We start from the raw sequence: 20,580 nt of genomic DNA, 5'->3' as shown, positions 1-20,580 counted from the left end.
GTAGCCAGTGGAGGGACTGACAGAGCGGGGCAGCAGACAATGAACATTTGGCAAGGACGATAAGTCTTGCAGCTGCATTCATAATGGATTGTAATGGTGATAGCCTGTTTTTGGGAAGACTATTGCAATAGTCAATGTGGGAAATAATGAGTGCATGGATTAGAGTTTTTGCAGTGTTTTGTGTGAGATATGGTCGAATTTTGGATATATTTTTTAGATGTATGTAGCATAATTTTGAGACAGATTGAATGTGGGAAACAAAGGACAGTTCAGAGTCAAGGATGACACCAAGGCAGTGAGCTTGTGGGGCAGGGTGGATTGTTGAGTTATCAACAGTGATAGAGAGATCAGGTTGGTAACTGTTATTGGCCGGTGAAAATATAATTAATTCTGTTTAGAAATATATTAAGTTTCTGGTGGCAAGATGACATCCAAGATGAAATGGCAGAAAGACATTCAGTGACCTGGACCAGTACAGATGGTGATAATTCTGGGGAGGATATGTAGATTTGAGTATCATCCGCATACAGATGGTACTGGAATCCAAAAGAGCAGATTAGTTTGCCAAGAGAGGTGGTATTGATTGAGAATAACAAAGGACCTGACAGAGCCTTGCGGTACTCCAACTGATAGAGGTAGCGAAGAGGAGGCAGAATCAGAAATATGAACAGTAAAAGAGCAATCAGATATGTAGGAAGAGAACCAAGAAAAGGCTGTGTCCTTAAGACCTAGGGATTGTAGTGTTTGTATGAAAAGAGAATGGTCAACTGTGTCAAAAGTAGCAGAGAGATCTAGAAGAATTAGGAGTGAATAATGGCATTTAGCCTTGGCAGTGACCAGATCATTAACTACCTTAGTCAGTGCTGTCTCTGTGGAGTGTTGGGAAAGAAAGCCAGACTGAAGTGGGTCCAATAAGTTGTGTGAGTTTAGAAAGTGTGTGAGGCAGGTGTAGACAAGTCTCTCCAGTAGCTTGGAGGGGCATGGGAGCTGGGAGATAGGACGGTAATTTGAGAGAGTGTTAGGGTCAAAATTTTGTTTTTTCAGAATGGGAGTAATCACTGCATGCTTGAACAGTGATGGAAAGATGCCAGTAGAGAGAGAGATATTACAGATTTTAGTAATGTTGGGATGAGCACATGGCCCAGAGCTTTACTGATTTGTGACGGTATAGGATCAAGAGTAGAGGTAATAGAGTAGGAGGAGGAGAAGAGTGTAGATACTTCATCTTCGTTTGTTAGGTCAAATGAAGAGAATGTGCCAGAAGGTTCAGGAAGGGAATTGAGCAGATCACTAGCTGAGGAAGAGTCCACCATTTCATTTTGGATTTTATCAATCTTGTCATTAAAATAGGAAGCAAGATCATGCACACAGATAGTAGCAGGTGGGTTGGGTGAGGGAGGGGTAAGAAGCAGTTTAAATGTATTAAAAGTTGCTTGGGGTTAGAGGCTTGAGCAGAGATAAGAGACTGGAAATATGTTTGTTTGGCAGCGTCCAGAGCTGTACGACAAGATAGTCTTATATGTGAGGAAGTCACATGGAGTATGAGACTTTCCCCACTGACATTCTACTTTACGTGAGAGCTTTTGTAGATGCCTTGTTAAGTTAGAATGCCATGGTTGATGTCTAGGTCTACGTGGTGTGTGATGGGTAGCTGGAGTTACTTCGTCGAGGGCTTTTTCTAGAATCTGGTATAGGTGTGATGCAGCAGTCTCAGGAGAAGTGAGTGCAGAAATTGGTGAGAGTCGTTGTTGTAGAGAGGTAGAGGTAGTTGTTGAACGTTAATAGCATTAATATTTCTGCGGGTTTTAGGAGGATTGGTTGATTCCAATGACATTGTGGTTGATGACATTCAAAAATATACAAAACACAAACTACTGTTAAGTAATGATATTGTAATTACCTGGTCTTAGATGTTGTTCAACATTTGTTCAACTGTTTTTTAACTGTTACATAAATTACACTTCATGTTATAATACACTTAGAGCCATATTCAATTTGGAGTGAAAAGTCCTTTGCCGGACTTATCGCCGTCATCGCAGGTTTCAGGGGTGAAAAAGTATTGCGCTCGTGCCCGCGTATCCCTGTATTCCATTTGAAATCGGCGAAAACGGGACCTGGCAAATTCGAAATCAGCGAAAAGTCCTGTCATTTTTGGGGAAATCAGCCTGAAACCCCCTAAAAGATGTTCTGACATGGGGGTTTACTTTGGGTACCTCCAAAGAGCCCTGCTAAAGGTATGTGGGGTCTTTAAACGGTCTCAATAGCTGCTGTTTTGCGTTTTTAAGAAGGTGGTGAAGAATTGCATTTAGGAGGGTTTTTTGCAAAATAAGTAGTTCCATCATGAAAATGGGTGCAAGCATATTTTAAATTTCCTAATATGTAGTTTTAAATAATGTTAAAAATCCACCTGCCACAACCACCTGCAATCAAAAAACACCTGGGGCACACTTGGGGACCCCCCCTGACTCTATTTCATTAGTTTTAAAGCTTGTCCTCCAACTTTTTTTTTTTCGCCCCCAAAACGAAAACACTTTTTTGTAGTCTCCTAATGTACTTTTTTTAAATTTTGACAAAGATGCACAGATTACCTTTAAGGAACTGTCCAAGGGTTGCAGGGTGGTTTTTTGAAGTATGCACCCCAAAACCCCAATTCTGCACTTTTTCTCGCCACCTATTCCTAGGTGATACTTTTTCGTCCGATGCATTGAGTTTTCACACCGGCGAAAGGCCAAACTGAATACAGTGAAAAGTGGAATCGGCAAAAATTACGTCATCGGCGAAAAAGTTTTGCTGAGAACGGCTTTTCGCTCCAAATTGAATATGGCCCTAAGTGCTTATAATACACGGCTGCCATCGTCATCCACGGCTGCCTCAACACTGATTCTTTCTAAACTTAAAGTAAGTCTGATTGAGACATGCTACAGCTGAGCACAAATGCCCCACTATATAACTATGGGCCTGATTCAGACCCGGACGCTATTTGTGGTCGTTCGTTCTAAAAAAAGGGGTGGCTATTCAAATGAACCGTTCGCTCATTGCGGTCTGTTCACGCCTATAAGTCTGAACGAGCGAACAAAACTTGCTGTCGAAATTTTGAAAAAACCGCCCCCTGGCCGCTCGCATCATACGTCATGTCCGCTATTTATTAGATTAATCGAGTACATCGAACAGCGTATGAACTGCTCGCTATTCTTGTGGTTGGTTTTTCCTACCACAATTTTGCGAACAGTTCTGAATATAAAACAACCAAGTGACGTGGTGAATGATGCTGCTGTATTAATTATGCACACCCATAAAACGCCCGTTTTGACCTTTAAGCACGCCTGCGTTCTGATTTCCACTCCCCGTTTACAAGCACCTTCCCCTGTTACCACCCACATACGCCTCCTCCTGTCACTCAAAGTAGCAGGCATTCGCTATATAGCGAACAAATGATTTTCGGCCACACTGACTAGTTCACACATGCGTATTACAAACCGTACGCATGCGCAGATGTGCGAACATCGCTCGGAACGAGCGTACTGCCGCTTACGAGCGGCTCTGAATCAGGCTCTATGTCACAATAATTATTCATTAGCCAATGACTACTCTACTGTATGTCTATAGTTGCATGTAATATTTAGGCAAACAAATACTAGACACATACTTAATACAATACTGTTAGAGGGAAAACACTGAAATAACATTTTGATAATTGAAATTACTTTTTTCCATTTAATTTTCTTGGTCTTTACCAGATTCTTGTTTTAAACAGTAAATGTTACAGAAAATGGGGCAAAGGATAGTGAGCATTTTGAGCATGATTACTAATTTAGATTGTATCCATTCACAAAACTTGGGACATTAGATTAAATCTCTAAATTGTTTTGGATAATGCTATATAAACTATCACATGCCCCTATTAAATCTTTTTGGTTTCCCAAATAGTTAGGTTATATTGTATCAGTATTGTCTACAATAAAATGTACTGCTCACCTGCATTACCTGGGGGCACAACTCCTAGAGGCAACAGAAATGTTTTCCTCCAGAGTGTTGGGGGTGGGGAGGGCACCTATAGGTGAGAAGATTTATGGAATACTGGGGCCCAAAGTATAGGGTACCCAGTATTTGTAGCCCCAGCAGTGCGCTGTCTATAACGTTATCCATTTACATATGCTGCAGAGACCCCTCCTGCAGTAGCACAAATCACAATCAGGACAGGTAAGAAACCAGGGATGGGTGCTGGGTGTGGTGCTACAGTATTAGAGATCATGCTGGTGGAGTTCTGCCATTGATAACCATTGCTTTATTCCAATTCCCGACTCTAATCCCTATTAATTTGTGTTACTTTTACTGCTTAGGCTTGTTTCTTATTACCCCTAAGAGTCCTAATTTCAGTTTAAAATCTGCAGCATTATGTAATTTCAACCAGTCCTGATACCAGTGTACGTAATGATCTAAGAAGCGCTATAATTTTTATCCATGGTGGGTTTTGCTGCATTTTTATAGCAAATAGCACCCATACATTACATCCGATAGAACTTCTTAAACAGCGCATATGGAATAAATTATGCATTTTCCATTCATCCTTGTACACTTCTCCCATTATGACAGAATACTATACATCCTGTATCATGAACATCCTGATAGAAATGATTCCCCAGATTTCAATTTACCCCTCCGGTTCAATGTTGTACAATTCATGGTTAAATTGTTGGTTCATGTGTTTCTTTATCATCCATCGAGATACAGCAGGTGGCAGTAGGTTTTCGATCACATTGCTGAAACGGCACAGGAATTGCAAATCAAAAGGAAATCCTCCTCTGCCCAGGCGCCTAATAACCCATACTCCTTTTTTGCTGCTAAGGTACACCTGCAAAATATATGACATAGGTGCGGTAAGAGACAGGGACAGGCAATAAGTGAGGACTCTGATGGGTGATTCGGAATCAGGCGGATCTGTGTGCACGAGCGCTAATGTAATACCCCGAAACTGTGGAGTATTACGAAGCTTCTGATTATTTGACAATTCTCCTTTCAGCTACACCTAATGGTAATGTTGCTAAAAGTTACTTTACGATGAAGTATGCGGTCTCACATATTTCTCCCATTGGACAAGTCAATTGGTACTTTAACACATTTCTTTTATTAACAATTATCTTGATAACAAAATAAGGTTTGAACAAATGTACGTATACTTTTCTAAACATATGAATTAGATCAATACATTCAATTGCAGTTTTGCACATAAAATACACAAAATAACTGAAGTTTTATTATTCTGGAACAATCTAGTCTCTGGGCTGTGCGTCTGTGGAGCCAAAAATGGTTAGATCAGGGCATACAATACAAATCAATCACATCAGACCAGATCCTGCTCTATGTAACATATAATCTACCTAAACAATGTACAGTATACTGGTTCAAGTCAAAACATTACACACGTTGCTGGCCAGTTAATTCTTTAGAGGCGGTGCACTTTCTGGAATTATATCCTGATTTTATGTCAATTATTCTTGTACTATAGTTATTTTCCGTTGCTCGGGATAATATTTTAAATTGTAGTTTCAGACACATTAGCTTCCTCTTCTATTAAACTTTGCTACCTCTGTATAACAAGTTCTGCAACTTTTTGTCCATTTAGTAATAAAACTGGATACTTTAGGTAAGATAGTGACATTAGCAACCAAATGACTCTTAAACTGTTACTCCAAAGTTCAATTAGTATGTAATGTAGTTGTGGTGCATTTCCTTCCTCCCTGCAACTATGGGGTTACCGCTGCATAGTGAATATATCCTTTTCTTAGGCATATGAAGAACACAATTTGCTGGTTAGCTCCATATAAGATAAGATGACTAGTCTCTGTAATTGGCAGCAGCTATATTGTACAGTAATTATCTATATGTAGATAGCGCTATTCCTGTGCCGTCTGATAGGGTAATTACTTTTCCTCAGAGTACTATACTGGGTATGTATGTTTCGGTGGAGGAATCAGGGATATACTCCTCCTGCTTACCCATCTCCTGCAGTGTTGCTCACCGGCAACCACCCATATTGGGTACACTGGGTAGTGTGCAGGGTGTTGTCTGATTGTAGCCGCCTCCACCTCTCGGCATCCGTAACAAAAGACCGGCAGTCATGGTCACTGTTCCAAAGATTTCAGAACACCGTACCAATTATTAGCATTACTCTGCATCACGATCAGCGGTTACTGGACACCGGTAAGTAAAGCTGCGCAGCCCCTCTCCATCTGACAGCCTCCTCAGGGCTCCCTGTAACTGCCCTAACTGTCCACCTCAGCCACCTGCTACTGGCTCCAGCCGGTTCTATGTCATGAGACCTGCTGCTGGCTCCTCACTGCTTTATTCACTCCTCTCTTTCCCTATTGGCTCTCGGTTACCCTTGTGGGGTCCAGAGCCCCAACATAGAACAATATAAATAATGACATATTATAACAGCCATAGTACCGTACTTACAGTATATAAAATTCTAATATACGTATGTTTTAACATCTATACAAGTACACACTACTATAAGTGGTCCCAGGGCCGCAACCAGGGGGGGCTAGAGGTGCACGTGCACCGGGTGCTGGAATGCAGGGGGTGAAAAAGGGCCGAATTGCGGTGGCTTGGGGGCTGCATATTCAGAAAACGGCAATCCAAAAATGGCCACCGCCAAGGAGGAGACAGATGCTAGAAGTCCTTTTTGGACCTCTAGTGTCTGTCTCCTCCTTGGCAGCGGCCATTTTTGGATGTCCGTTTTTAGCAGATTCCATGTGGACTAGCCGCCGCCAAGGAGGAGACAGATGCTAGAGGTCATATTGGACATCTAGTGTCTGTTAGGCCAGCGCAATGCACACAGAAGTGCTGGGAGAAGATGCTAAAAGCTGCATCTTCTCCCGTGAAACCCCCTGGCAATGAGCATAAACCCCATAGCAATGAGCATGTAACACCTGGCAATGAGCATAAACCCCTTGGCAACGAGCATGTAACCCTTGGCAACGAGCATAAACCCCATAGCAACAAGCATGAAACCCCCTGGCAATGAGCATGTAACCCGCTGGCAACGAGCATGTAACCCCTGGCAATGAGCTTGGAACCCCTAGTAAAGAGCATAAAACCCCTGACAATGAGAAGGTAATTTTAAAGTAATTAGAAGCCTTACTGTGGGGCATAAAATAGTGTCGGGCAAATATGTAAGTGGCACTTTGGTAATAGGCTTTACAGTGTGTGGCATAATGTGCAATGGGCATTATGGTGTGTCGAATAATGTAAGTCACTATACCAGGGACGTCTGAGTAGTGCACTGCCTTATGGAGGATTAAGGACAAAATCCAGGTACGGGAAGGGAGGGGGCGCAAAATTGCTGCCTTGCACCAGGTGACAGATATCCTAGTTTCGGCTGTGAGCGGTACTCCTAGTATCTGGGGTACCACACTAGTGGTGAGTATTTATGTACAGTGCAGGCACAGATGAAAATTTATGTTTTTTTTGTGTCTGTCTTCTTCTGAATCACACAGAACTTGACCGAAACTTGGTGGCTGAAACCTGGTGGCTGAAACTTGGTGGCCTAAACCTGGTGACTGAAACTGTCTTTCTGTGAAATTGGGTGTTCCAGGGTGGCAACAGGGCAGTGACAATGTGACTGTCTTGTTGAAGTCTTGTGCGACTGTCTTGTGGGAGTGTCATAGGTGTGTACTGTATGTGACACTATTCTGAATTGTGTGTACGGAGAAGGGAAGCCTGTTTCTGAAGGATCTCTGCGCCTAGCATAGGGCTGGTGCAGGTGCCGATACTAAACCCCCGCATTAGCCCTATGGATTCCCACATTAGCATAACATAGTAATTCGGGATTTCACAATAGTTCACACCTGCAGCTGCTTTGTGTGCAGCTCAAATCAGCCCCTGATGACCATTTGTCTGGGGAAGGTCATACAGTGTTACCAGAAATAATGCCGGATCATGAGAAAATAGCTGGTTTGCTAGTGGCTATTGATGGTGCAGAATCTATAACAGAGAGGTAAAAGGGTATGTATAGTATTGCTATATACCTCGTAGGGCACATACAGTATGTGAGTCTGCTTCCTCCTCATGGGCGCTGAGAGGGGGGGTGGGTACAGTTTACCAGGGCCCAGGCTTGCTAGAGGGGCCTGGCAGGGCCTGGGTCCGGCGTCGCTCCCCCTCCCTCACACAGCAGCTCAGCACACACTTGTGCTGTTCTGCAGTGCGAGACTGCTCGCGGCTGCTGCAGCAGCCGGAGCAGTCTCCTATGGCTGTGGGGGGGAGCGATCACATTGATCGCCCCCCCACCTCCATTTAGCACTGGGCTGGGGGGCTTACAGCGCCCCTTCCCCAGCATGCAGCGTGGCGCTCTAAAAGTAAATTTTTTCAATGGGGGCATGGCCAAGCGTCACACGATTAGGCCACACCTCCTCCTTTACCCGGGCCCAGCCGGGCTCTCTACGGCCCTATTCCTCCTTACTTATGCTCACTAATCTCTTATGTCACTGTGTGTTACTGAGGGGGAGAGAGGGCAGGACGAATGGCAGTAGCGCTAGTTGCTGTAAGTGAAGGATGTATTTTAATTTGATGATTAATATTTGTTACAGGTGAATGATGGGAGAACAGTATAAGGAAGACATTGTTATATAGTGGTACCTGCAATACACTACATTGTACCATTGCGTGAAAGAGAGAGGCTGATAAATTACAGATTGATAATGAAGCTGATGACATTTTATGACTCGGTGATGAAAAAGCCAAATAACTCACTTTGGGGCATATTTATCAAAGTCATTTTGCGGGAAATGATCTGAAAACAGCCGTTTGGGGTACCCACAAAATGTAAGTATCCCCAGGATGTACAGAAGGGTGACACCAGCAGATATTGTTAGCCCATAGAAGCCTATGGGTGATTCTCTGTGTGACGCATGAGACATTTACATACATACAAAACTGTTTCTATACCACTATTTTTTTTTTCTGATGTCCAAGTCTTAAATACTTCGTTGGTAGAAAATATACTTTGCAATTCACTACAGTAAACCATTCCTTCCGGAGATTTAAAAAACTCTCAGAGAGTCCCATGCATCACGCAGAGTTAAAGGAATGCTTTACTGTAGTGAAATTTTGTCTTGTGTATATTTTCAACCAACTAAATATTAAAGTCTTGGGGGTCTATTCACTAAGCCTTGGATTAAGATAAAGTGAACGGCGATAAAATCCCAATCAGTTCCTGTCATTTTTCAAACACAGCCTGTGACATGGCAGTTAGGAGCTGATTGGTTAGTACTTTATCTCTATTCACCTTATCTCCATCTAAGGTTTAGTAAATAGTACCCTTAGACACCAGAAAAAAAATTGTGGTATAGAAACAGTTCACTTATCACACAGACAATCACTATGGGCTACTGTTTCATGACCAGGCATGCACATTAATCTCACCGTGTCTATACCGGGGAGCAAAGTGATAGCGGTAACTATCACCAGGGCCGTAACTAGGGGTGTCGTGATACTAAGCGCAGGGTCTGTTGGTGACACCATCAATGCCCCTGCATCTGGCTAGCATGGTGCCTGGAATGATGCCCTGCAGCCAGTTTCACTGCTGCAGTGCCACCCGTAGTGTCCTTTGGAAGCACCAGGCATGCACCCTGCAGTCAGTACAGCCTGCTCTAGGCAGTGCTGTACTTCTCGGTGATAGTGGAACCACCCTCTCATCGTGACATCATGATATCATATATTGAGGGCGCAGGGCCAGCACAGGTGCACACTGCCACTGCCGCCCTGTTATGGCGCTGACTGTCACTATACTTCTAACTTTGCAGAAAGAAGTGATAATGCGACTGTATAAATCATTGGTACATCCTCATCTAGAATACTGTGTTCAGTTCTGGAGGCCATATCTCCAGAAGGATATTAATACATTAGAGACTGTACAAAGAAGGGCAACTACAATGGTGCAAGGACTACACCACAAAACCAGGAAAGACTAAAAGATCTTGATATGTTTAGTTTGGAGCAGAGAAGGGAAAGGGGGGACATGATAGAAACATTCAAATATATAAAGAGTTTTAACAAGGTAAAGGTAGGAGACATTTTTCAAAGAAAGAGAAGTATTAGAACAAGAGGACATGTTCTGAAACTGGAGGGTGGTAGGTTCAGGGGAAATTTGAGGAAAAATGACTTCACAGAAAGGGTAGTGGACAAGTGGAATAGCCTCCCATCAGAGGTGGTAGAGGCTAAGACAGTAAAGCAATTTAAACATGCATGGGATAGACATAAGGATATCCTTCAGAAGAAGTAAGGATCAATAAGGGTTGAGGTAATAATATGTTTAAAAATGGGGCAGACTAGATGGGCCAAATGGTTCTTATCTGCCATCAAATTCTATGTTTCTATGTAACCCTTTTCAGGGACAGGGCTTTCTCGGAAACTGTGTCCTGGTAACCCAACTGTGATAAATACAAGCAAAAAGATTCATTTTCACATTATGAGTTGGTGTGAAAATATCAAATCTCAGCTGTATTAAAATTGAAAATTGCGGACATAGGGGCCTATTCATTAAACGTAAAAATTCAATGGAGATAATTAGCTTTAGAACTCCCATGGAGTTCTAGCTAATTATAGGTGGAATTCATCATTCCACCTCTCCATAAGTATCTATTCCGAAAAGCTGTCATTTTTGCGATGACAGCTTGTCGGGAAATAGATACTTTTCCCTGCCTACACTACCTTATCGCATCTGGAAACAGTGCTGCGCATGCGCTGTTACATCTGTAAAACCAGCGCATGCGCAGCACCGCCTACAGATGCGTTAAGTTTCGTACCACAATTTCCACATCCCCATACTAATGTATGGGGAGTGTGGAAATTAACGCAGGGGAACTTAGCAAGGAGATATCTGTGATATCTCCTGTGTTAAGTCTGTTGATGAATACCAAAATAACGTTATTTAAGGAAAATGTCCTTAAAAATGTTATTTTAGTGTTGATGAATAGGCCCCTTTGATAAAGATGCCCTATGGTGCTTTATAACTGCACCTTCAGATCCTAAGCCACTGAGCCTAGTATTTGTGCTCTCCCTGCTTCAGAGATAAGTATTTACTCATAGAGGATCAGCAGGTGACTTGGGGCCTGATTCTGCAAGGATCATAATTGCAAAGCTGCACGCAGGCTATAGATATGATGTATGCACGCAGGCAGCTTTGCAATTGCGCTACTTGCAGATATGGTAATGCACAGGATACATCACGCCCTCCTGTGCATTACTTATCCGAGCTGCGTTGTACAACGCAGCATAGGATGATCTGCGTACCATCGGCTGGCTGCAGTGGCCCATGGAGTCCCACAGCCAGCATCCGCAGTTTAGAGGAAGGGGCCAGGAAATCTCTGTCAGGAGATGGAGATCCTGGCTTCTTCCCTCCCCCACAATGGTGGTGACACGCCTCCATTTCGGGAAACAGAGGGCATCGTCGCCCCTTCCCCACCCCCAAATGGCAGGAGACTGTCAATCACTGACGGTCTGCTGCCAGTTTACCTGCGGCCTGTTAGACCCGTTCTGCACATGCGCAGAATGGATCTGGCGCCTGCGCAGATTCCCAAACATCAGGAATCTGCATTCAGCCGTGCACGCTGAATTAGGGCCTGATTCAGGTTGTTTCGCAAGGCTGCGTTCGCACACAGCGAGGCAATGTTTGCATTCTGCGCATGCGTATTAGACGCAGGGTGTGCATCGGCCACAGTGATCGGGAAGTGATCGCAGGGAGCACGCAGAGTCTTCACACAGTAATTGACAGGAAGTGACCGTTTGAGGGTCGTGACGGGGGCTGGTCAGAGAAACGCAGGCGTGCCTGGGTGTTTAAAAGCCGTTATAGGGGCATGCATAATTCAGCCCCTTCGATAGCGTACACTGGCAGAGGTCTAGATGGCGATAGGAAGTTTAGCAGTTTCTGCGGTAGGGTCAGGTCAACCACAACTGTGCGAATGGTTCCGATGTTACTCGATGGTACCGATGTTTTTGCTGACTTGCGGATGCATCTTATGGGAAGTGGGCGGCTTTATACAGTGATGGTCGTCTTGGAATAGTGCTGTGGCTGCTGCGCAATTGCATTCATTAGCATATCTTTGCAGCGAGCGGGATGCGTGCGAATGCAGCCTTCCGAACCAATCTGAATCAGGCCCTTAATGCTTCCCTGTGTATACCAGTCACCACTATGATGCTCTGCTGTACATAGAGTATTACCCACTATTATGAATCTCTAATATGTGCAGTATAGTGGTCATAATTATGGTAATTTGCTGTTGATACTGGCATAATACTACACATAGGTTACAATAAACACTATGGCCCTTATATTAGAAACCACAGTTGTCATATTGAATAAAAATAACATTCTCCACTTGTTATTTAGAGAAAATACAAATTCATTGAAATATACCTGTGAGGTTTGTGTAGACAGTTCATTTGCGATATCAACTCCAGTGTTACCCATTCCGACTATTAATACTCGTTTGCCATCAAACCCAACTGGCCTCTTGTATTCTCGACAATGTATAACTTGTCCTTTAAATTTTTCAATACCTTTATGGAAACAAACAATTATCTACATATTACATTATTAATTAAGGGAATTTGATTGAATTTTGGGACAAATAAAGCAATCTCTTTACAGATCCTCCAAAAGGACCCCTTATGTCTGTGCAGTTAGCTATTGGTGATGGTTAGGAAAAAAAATACTTAATGGATTAGTATGGCTCAGGTAACTGCCATAAAATTGTATTTAGGAGCTTTGGGAGCAGAACTTGGTGGAAGTATGTTTTAACTAGGGGTGAGCGGGTTCGGATTTCTGAAATCCGAACCCCCCCGAGCCCCCCCGATCCGAGTCCGATCCGAGTCAGGCTCGACTTTTCCCGCCTGACTCGGATCTGACATCGAGGCAAAACGTCATCATCCCGCCTTCCGAGTCTCGCGGGTTTTGGATCCTATATAAGGTACCCGCGTCGGCGCCATTTTCTCACTCGGCTGTGGACAGTGAAGAGGGAGGGTGGGAGTTAGTGCTGTGTAGTGTAGTGTAGTGTAGTGCTGCTGTTGTCCACTACTTCAAAGTCCATAGGGGCTGGCTGTGTTGTGCTGTGCTGCTGTTGTTAATAGGGGCTGTGTCCACTACTTCAAAGTCCATAGGGGCTGGCTGGACTGTGTTGTGCAGTCAGTTCCAAAGTCCTGTGCAGTGTCCCAGTCCTAAAGGGGTGCTGTAGTGTTGTCCAGGGGGTGCTCTGTCCATCAGGGGTGCTCCCCCCAAGTGCTAAAAAAATAATATATTTTCTGTGTTTGTGAATTGTGTGCGCAGTAGCCGCACGTGCATCAACAAAGTAGTGCCAAGCGTGCGCCTGTGTCATAAGTAAAGGGCCGGCTGGCTTGACCGTTAAGGGTGCTGTAACCCCCGAAAGTACACTCCAGTCCAAACCAAAAAAAAAATTATTTTCTGTGTTTGTGAATTGTGTGCGCAGTAGCCGCACGTGCATCAACAAAGTAGTGCCAAGCGTGCGCCTGTGTCATAAGTAAAGGGCCGGCTGGCTTGACCGTTAAGGGTGCTGTAACCCCCGAAAGTACACTCCAGTCCAAACCTAAAAAAAAATTATTTTCTGTGTTTGTGAATTGTGTGCGCAGTAGCCGCACGTGCATCAACAAAGTAGTGCCAAGCGTGCGCCTGTGTCATAAGTAAAGGGCCGGCTGGCTTGACCGTTAAAGGGTGCTGTAACCCCCGAAAGTACACTCCAGTCCAAACCAAAAAAAAATTATTTTCTGTGTTTGTGAATTGTGTGCGCAGTAGCCGCACGTGCATCAACAAAGTAGTGCCAAGCGTGCGCCTGTGTCATAAGTAAAGGGCCGGCTGGCTTGACCGTTAAGGGTGCTGTAACCCCCGAAAGTACACTCCAGTCCAAACCTAAAAAAAAATTATTTTCTGTGTTTGTGAATTGTGTGCGCAGTAGCCGCACGTGCATCAACAAAGTAGTGCCAAGAGTGCCCCTGTGTCATAAGTAAAGGGCCGGCTGGCTTGACCGTTAAAGGGTGCTGTAACCCCCGAAAGTACACTCCAGTCCAAACCAAAAAAAAATTATTTTCTGTGTTTGTGAATTGTGTGCGCAGTAGCCGCACGTGCATCAACAAAGTAGTGCCAAGCGTGCGCCTGTGTCATAAGTAAAGGGCCGGCTGGCTTGACCGTTAAAGGGTGCTGTAACCCCTGAAAGTACACTCCAGTCCAAACCAAAAAAAAATTATTTTCTGTGTTTGTGAATTGTGTGCGCAGTAGCCGCACGTGCATCAACAAAGTAGTGTCAAGCGTTCGCCTGTGTCATAAGTAAAGGGCCGGCTGGCTTGACCGTTAAGGGTGCTGTAACCCCCGAAAGTACACTCCAGTCCAAACCAAAAAAAAAATTATTTTCTGTGTTTGTGAATTGTGTGCGCAGTAGCCGCACGTGCATCAACAAAGTAGTGCCAAGCGTGCGCCTGTGTCATAAGTAAAGGGCCGGCTGGCTTGACCGTTAAGGGTGCTGTAACCCCCGAAAGTACACTCCAGTCCAAACCAAAAAAAAAATTATTTTCTGTGTTTGTGAATTGTGTGCGCAGTAGCCGCACGTGCATCAACAAAGTAGTGCCAAGCGTGCGCCTGTGTCATAAGTAAAGGGCCGGCTGGCTTGACCGTTAAGGGTGCTGTAACCCCCGAAAGTACACTCCAGTCCAAACCTAAAAAAAAATTATTTTCTGTGTTTGTGAATTGTGTGCGCAGTAGCCGCACGTGCATCAACAAAGTAGTGCCAAGCGTGCGCCTGTGTCATAAGTAAAGGGCCGGCTGGCTTGACCGTTAAAGGGTGCTGTAACCCCCGAAAGTACACTCCAGTCCAAACCAAAAAAAAATTATTTTCTGTGTTTGTGAATTGTGTGCGCAGTAGCCGCACGTGCATCAACAAAGTAGTGCCAAGCGTGCGCCTGTGTCATAAGTAAAGGGCCGGCTGGCTTGACCGTTAAGGGTGCTGTAACCCCCGAAAGTACACTCCAGTCCAAACCTAAAAAAAAATTATTTTCTGTGTTTGTGAATTGTGTGCGCAGTAGCCGCACGTGCATCAACAAAGTAGTGCCAAGAGTGCGCCTGTGTCATAAGTAAAGGGCCGGCTGGCTTGACCGTTAAAGGGTGCTGTAACCCCCGAAAGTACACTCCAGTCCAAACCAAAAAAAAATTATTTTCTGTGTTTGTGAATTGTGTGCGCAGTAGCCGCACGTGCATCAACAAAGTAGTGCCAAGCGTGCGCCTGTGTCATAAGTAAAGGGCCGGCTGGCTTGACCGTTAAAGGGTGCTGTAACCCCCAAAGTACACTCCAGTCCAAACCAAAAAAAAATTATTTTCTGTGTTTGTGAATTGTGTGCGCAGTAGCCGCACGTGCATCAACAAAGTAGTGCCAAGCGTGCGCCTGTGTCATAAGTAAAGGGCCGGCTGGCTTGACCGTTAAAGGGTGCTGTAACCCCTGAAAGTACACTCCAGTCCAAACCAAAAAAAAATTATTTTCTGTGTTTGTGAATTGTGTGCGCAGTAGCCGCACGTGCATCAACAAAGTAGTGTCAAGCGTTCGCCTGTGTCATAAGTAAAGGGCCGGCTGGCTTGACCGTTAAGGGTGCTGTAACCCCCGAAAGTACACTCCAGTCCAAACCAAAAAAAAAATTATTTTCTGTGTTTGTGAATTGTGTGCGCAGTAGCCGCACGTGCATCAACAAAGTAGTGCCAAGCGTGCGCCTGTGTCATAAGTAAAGGGCCGGCTGGCTTGACCGTTAAGGGTGCTGTAACCCCCGAAAGTACACTCCAGTCCAAACCAAAAAAAAAATTATTTTCTGTGTTTGTGAATTGTGTGCGCAGTAGCCGCACGTGCATCAACAAAGTAGTGCCAAGCGTGCGCCTGTGTCATAAGTAAAGGGCCGGCTGGCTTGACCGTTAAGGGTGCTGTAACCCCCGAAAGTACACTCCAGTCCAAACCTAAAAAAAAATTATTTTCTGTGTTTGTGAATTGTGTGCGCAGTAGCCGCACGTGCATCAACAAAGTAGTGCCAAGCGTGCGCCTGTGTCATAAGTAAAGGGCCGGCTGGCTTGACCGTTAAAGGGTGCTGTAACCCCCGAAAGTACACTCCAGTCCAAACCAAAAAAAAATTATTTTCTGTGTTTGTGAATTGTGTGCGCAGTAGCCGCACGTGCATCAACAAAGTAGTGCCAAGCGTGCGCCTGTGTCATAAGTAAAGGGCCGGCTGGCTTGACCGTTAAGGGTGCTGTAACCCCCGAAAGTACACTCCAGTCCAAACCTAAAAAAAAATTATTTTCTGTGTTTGTGAATTGTGTGCGCAGTAGCCGCACGTGCATCAACAAAGTAGTGCCAAGCGTGCGCCTGTGTCATAAGTAAAGGGCCGGCTGGCTTGACCGTTAAGGGTGCTGTAACCCCCGAAAGTACACTCCAGTCCAAACCTAAAAAAAAATTATTTTCTGTGTTTGTGAATTGTGTGCGCAGTAGCCGCACGTGCATCAACAAAGTAGTGCCAAGCGTGCGCCTGTGTCATAAGTAAAGGGCCGGCTGGCTTGACCGTTAAAGGGTGCTGTAACCCACAAAGTACACTCCAGTCCGAACCAAAAAAAAATTTATTTTCTGTGTTTAGCCGCACGTATATATCAAATCGATATAACATAAATGGAGGACCAAACTTTCTCCGATAAAAATAAAATAGAGAAAGATCAAGAACCACTTCCTCCTAGTGCTGAAGCTGCTGCCACTAGTCATGACATAGACGATAACATGCCATCAACGTCGTCTGCCAAGGCCGATGCCCAATGTCATAGTAGAGGGCACATACAATCCCAAATGGCAAAGTTCAGGAAAATGACCTTGAAAAAGACATTTAAATCAGCTGAAGAGAAACGTAAACTTGCCAATATGCCATTTACGACACGGAGTGGCAAGGAACGGCTAAGGTCGATCCCTAGTATGTTCATGACTAGTGGTTCAGCTTCACATGACGATGGAAGCACTCCTCCCACTAAAAAAATCAAAAGAGTTAAGCTGGCAAAAGCACAGCGAAGAACTGTGCTTTCTAAGAAGATATCACAAATCCCCAAAGAGAGTCCAAGTGTGGTGGTGGTTGCGATGCCTGACCTTCCCAGCACTGGACGGGAAGAGGTGGCTCTTTCCACCATTTGCACGCCCCCTGCAAGTGCTGAAAGGAGCACCCACAGTCCACTTGCTGATATGCAAATTGAAGATGTCACTGTTGAAGTACAACAGGATGAGGATACTGGTGTAGCTGGCGCTGAGGAGGAAGTTGGCGAGGAGGATTCTGATGGTGATGTGGTTTGTTTAAATCAGGCTCCGGGGGAGACAGTTGTTGTCCGTGGGATGAAAAAGCCCATCACGGTCATGCCTGGGCAGAAGACCAAACATTCCACCTCTTTGGTCTGGCAATATTTCTATCCAAATCCGGACAACAACTGTCTTGCCATATGTACCATATGTAAAGGTGAAATAAGTAGGGGTAGGGACGTCAACCACCTAGGAACATCCTCCCTTATACGGCACCTGCAGCGCGTTCATAAAAAGTTACTGTCAAGTTCAGAAACTTTGGCTCAGACCGTAAGCAGTCCAGGGACACCTAAATCCCGTTGTCCTGTTGTATCCAAGCGCCTGCAAACCACACCGTCAACTCCCTCCTCGTCAATTTCCTCCTTAGTCAGGATCGGAAGTAGTCCTGCAGGCCATATCACTGGCATGACTGACTCTCCTATCCGGGATTCCTCCGGAGGATCCTGCATTGCTACGCCTACTGCTGCCGCTGCTGCTGTTGCTGCTGCTGCTGGGAGTCGTTCATCATCCCAGAGAGGAAGTAGGAACACCACTACTTTTACTAAACAATTGACCCTCCAACAGTCCTTAGCGAGGAGGATGAAGTACGACAGCAGTCATCCTGAAGCAAAACGTATAACTGAGGCCTTGACTGCTATGTTGGTGTTAGACGTGCGTCCGGTATCCGCCATTAGTGCAGTGGGATTTAGACAATTGATGGAGGTAGTGTGTCCCCGGTTCCAAATCCCGTCTAGATTCCACTTCACTAGGCAGGCGATACCGAGACTGTACAGAAACGTCAGAAAAAGTGTCCTCAGTGTCCTGAAAAATGCCGTTGTACACAATGTCCACTTAACCACGGACATGTGGACAAGTGGAACAGGGCAGACTAAGGACTATATGACTGTGACAGCCCACTGGGTAGATGTATCACCTTACGCAGCAACAGCAGCAGCGTCACCAGTAGCAGCATCTCAGAAACGCCAGCTCGTTACAAGGCAGGCTACGCTGTGTATCACCGGTTTCAGTAAGAGGCACACCGCCGACAACCTCTTAGAGAAACTGAGGGAAATCATCGCCCAGTGGCTTACCCCACTTAGACTCTCCTGGGGATTTGTGATATCTGACAACGCCACCAATATTGTGCGGGCATTACATCTGGGCAAATTCCAGCACGTCCCATGTTTTGCTCACACAATAAACTTGGTGGTGCAGAATTTTCTGAAAAGCGACAGGGGCGTGCAGGAGACGCTTTGGGTGGCCCGAAAAATTTCTGGCCACTTTCGCCATTCAGCGACTGCGTGCCGAAGACTGGAGCGCCAGCAAACACTCTTGAACCTGCCCCGCCATCACCTGAAGCAAGAGGTTGTGACGCGGTGGAACTCAACCCTCTATATGCTTCAGAGGATGGAGGAGCAGCAAAAGGCCATACAAGCCTATACATCCACCTATGACATAGGCAAAGGAGGGGGTATGCACCTGACTCAAGCGCAGTGGAGAATGATTTCCGTGTTGTGCAAGGTTCTTCAGCCCTTCGAACTTGCCACACGTGAAGTCAGTTCAGACACTGCCAGCTTGAGTCAGGTCATTCCCCTCATCAGGCTTTTGCAGAAGCAGCTGGAGAAAGTGAAGGAGGAGCTAAGACGGAGCGATTCCGCTCGGCATGTGGGACTTGTGGATGAAGCCCTTCATTCGCTTTGCCAGGATTCCAGGGTGGTCAATCTGTTGAAATCAGACCACTACATTTTGGCCACCGTGCTCGATCCTAGGTTTAAAGCCTATGTGGTGTCTCTCTTTCCGGCCGACACAAGCCTGCAGAGGTGCAAAGACCTGCTGGTGAACACACTGTCAGCTGAAGCGGAACGTGACACGTCAACGGCTCCTTCTTCATTTTCTCCCGCAACTGGGGCTGCCAGGAAAAAACGTAGGTATCCTAAGCAACCCGCTGGCGGTGATGCAGGGCAGGCAGGACCAAGTTTGGACATCTGGTCCGGACTGAAGGACCTGGCAACAATTTCTGACATGTCTACTGTCACTGCATATGATACTGTCACCATTGACAGAATGGTGGAGGATTACATCGGTGACAGCATCCAAGTAGGCATGTCAGACAGTCCATACCTGTACTGGCAGGAAAAAGAGGCAATTTGGAGGCCCCTGTACAAACTGGCTCTATTTTACCTGAGTTGCCCCCCCTCCAGTGTGTACTCCGAAAGAGTGTTTAGTGCAGCCGGGAACCTTGTCAGCGAAAGGCGTAGGAGGTTGCTTCCACAGAATGTGGAGAAGATGATGTTCATCAAAATGAATTATCAGCTCTTCCAGGGAGACCAGCCTCCAGAAGGTACAGAGGGACCTGTGGTGGTGGATTCAAGTGGGGACGAGTTAATACTTTGTGAGGATGAGGATGTACACACTGAAGAGGGTGAGGAATCGGTGGATGAGGAGGATGAGGATGACATCTTGCCTCCGTAGAGCCAGTTTGTGCAGGGACACATTAATTGCCAGCTTGTTTTGTGGGGGCCCAAACGAACCAATCATTTCAGCCACAGTTGTGTGGCAGACCCTGGCGCTGAAATGATTGATTTGTTAAAGTGTGCATGTCCTGTTTATACAACATAAGGGTGGGTGGGAGGGCCCAAGGACAATTCCATCTTGCACCTCTTTTTTTCTTTGCATTATGTACAGTTTGGGGCCTAGTTTTTCTAACTGCCATCCTGCCTGCCACTGCAGTGTCACTCCTAGATGGGTCACGTGTTTGTGCCGCCCACTCGTGTCGCTTAGCATAGTCATCCAGCTACCTCGGTGCAACCTTTTGGACATAAAAACACTATTGTGAGGTGTGAGGTGTTCAGAATAGACTGGAAATGAGTGGAAATTAAGGTTATTGAGGTTAATAATAGCATAGGAGCAGAAAAACCTACAAATTCTGTGATTTTAGCTGTTTTTATGCTTTTTTTCAAAAAAATACAGATCCAAAACACAAAACCCAGAACCCAAAACACGGAAGGGTGGTTTTGGCAAAACCAATCCAGATCCAAAACACGAAGAAAGATCCAGATCCAAAACCAAAACACAAAACACGAAAAGTGGCCGGTGCACACCCCTAGTTTTAACACACGTATCATCATTTAAAAAAGAAATCCTGTGTTACATAAACATGAAATACATTTGGGTGGGGTTTTTTTTTTACTATTGTGCTACAACCTTTAAATTATGACTGCACACTAGGGGTAGG

At 45.2% G+C, this 20,580-nt stretch overlaps 1 protein-coding gene across 1 annotated transcript in view; it reads right to left on the bottom strand.

Moving 5' to 3' along the window:
- The window catches only part of LOC148540779 (dimethylaniline monooxygenase [N-oxide-forming] 2-like), a 60,549-nt gene that overhangs the window by 16,036 nt on the left and 23,933 nt on the right, over positions 1-20,580 (bottom strand). Inside the window, exons 4-5 of the mRNA XM_088481734.1 lie at positions 12,416-12,558; positions 4,656-4,852 (exon numbers count right to left, since the gene is read on the bottom strand). Coding sequence (XP_088337860.1) covers positions 4,656-4,852; positions 12,416-12,558 — 340 coding nt within the window. The remainder of the gene's footprint in view (positions 1-4,655; positions 4,853-12,415; positions 12,559-20,580) is intronic.

The sequence above is a fragment of the Taudactylus pleione genome, unplaced genomic scaffold, assembly GCF_031769625.1.
Source record: "Taudactylus pleione unplaced genomic scaffold, aTauple2 ptg000017l, whole genome shotgun sequence".
Classification (NCBI taxonomy): Eukaryota; Metazoa; Chordata; class Amphibia; order Anura; family Myobatrachidae; genus Taudactylus; species Taudactylus pleione.
Note: the sequence above shows the minus strand (reverse complement) of the source record. Positions and strands in the feature narration are given on the sequence as shown.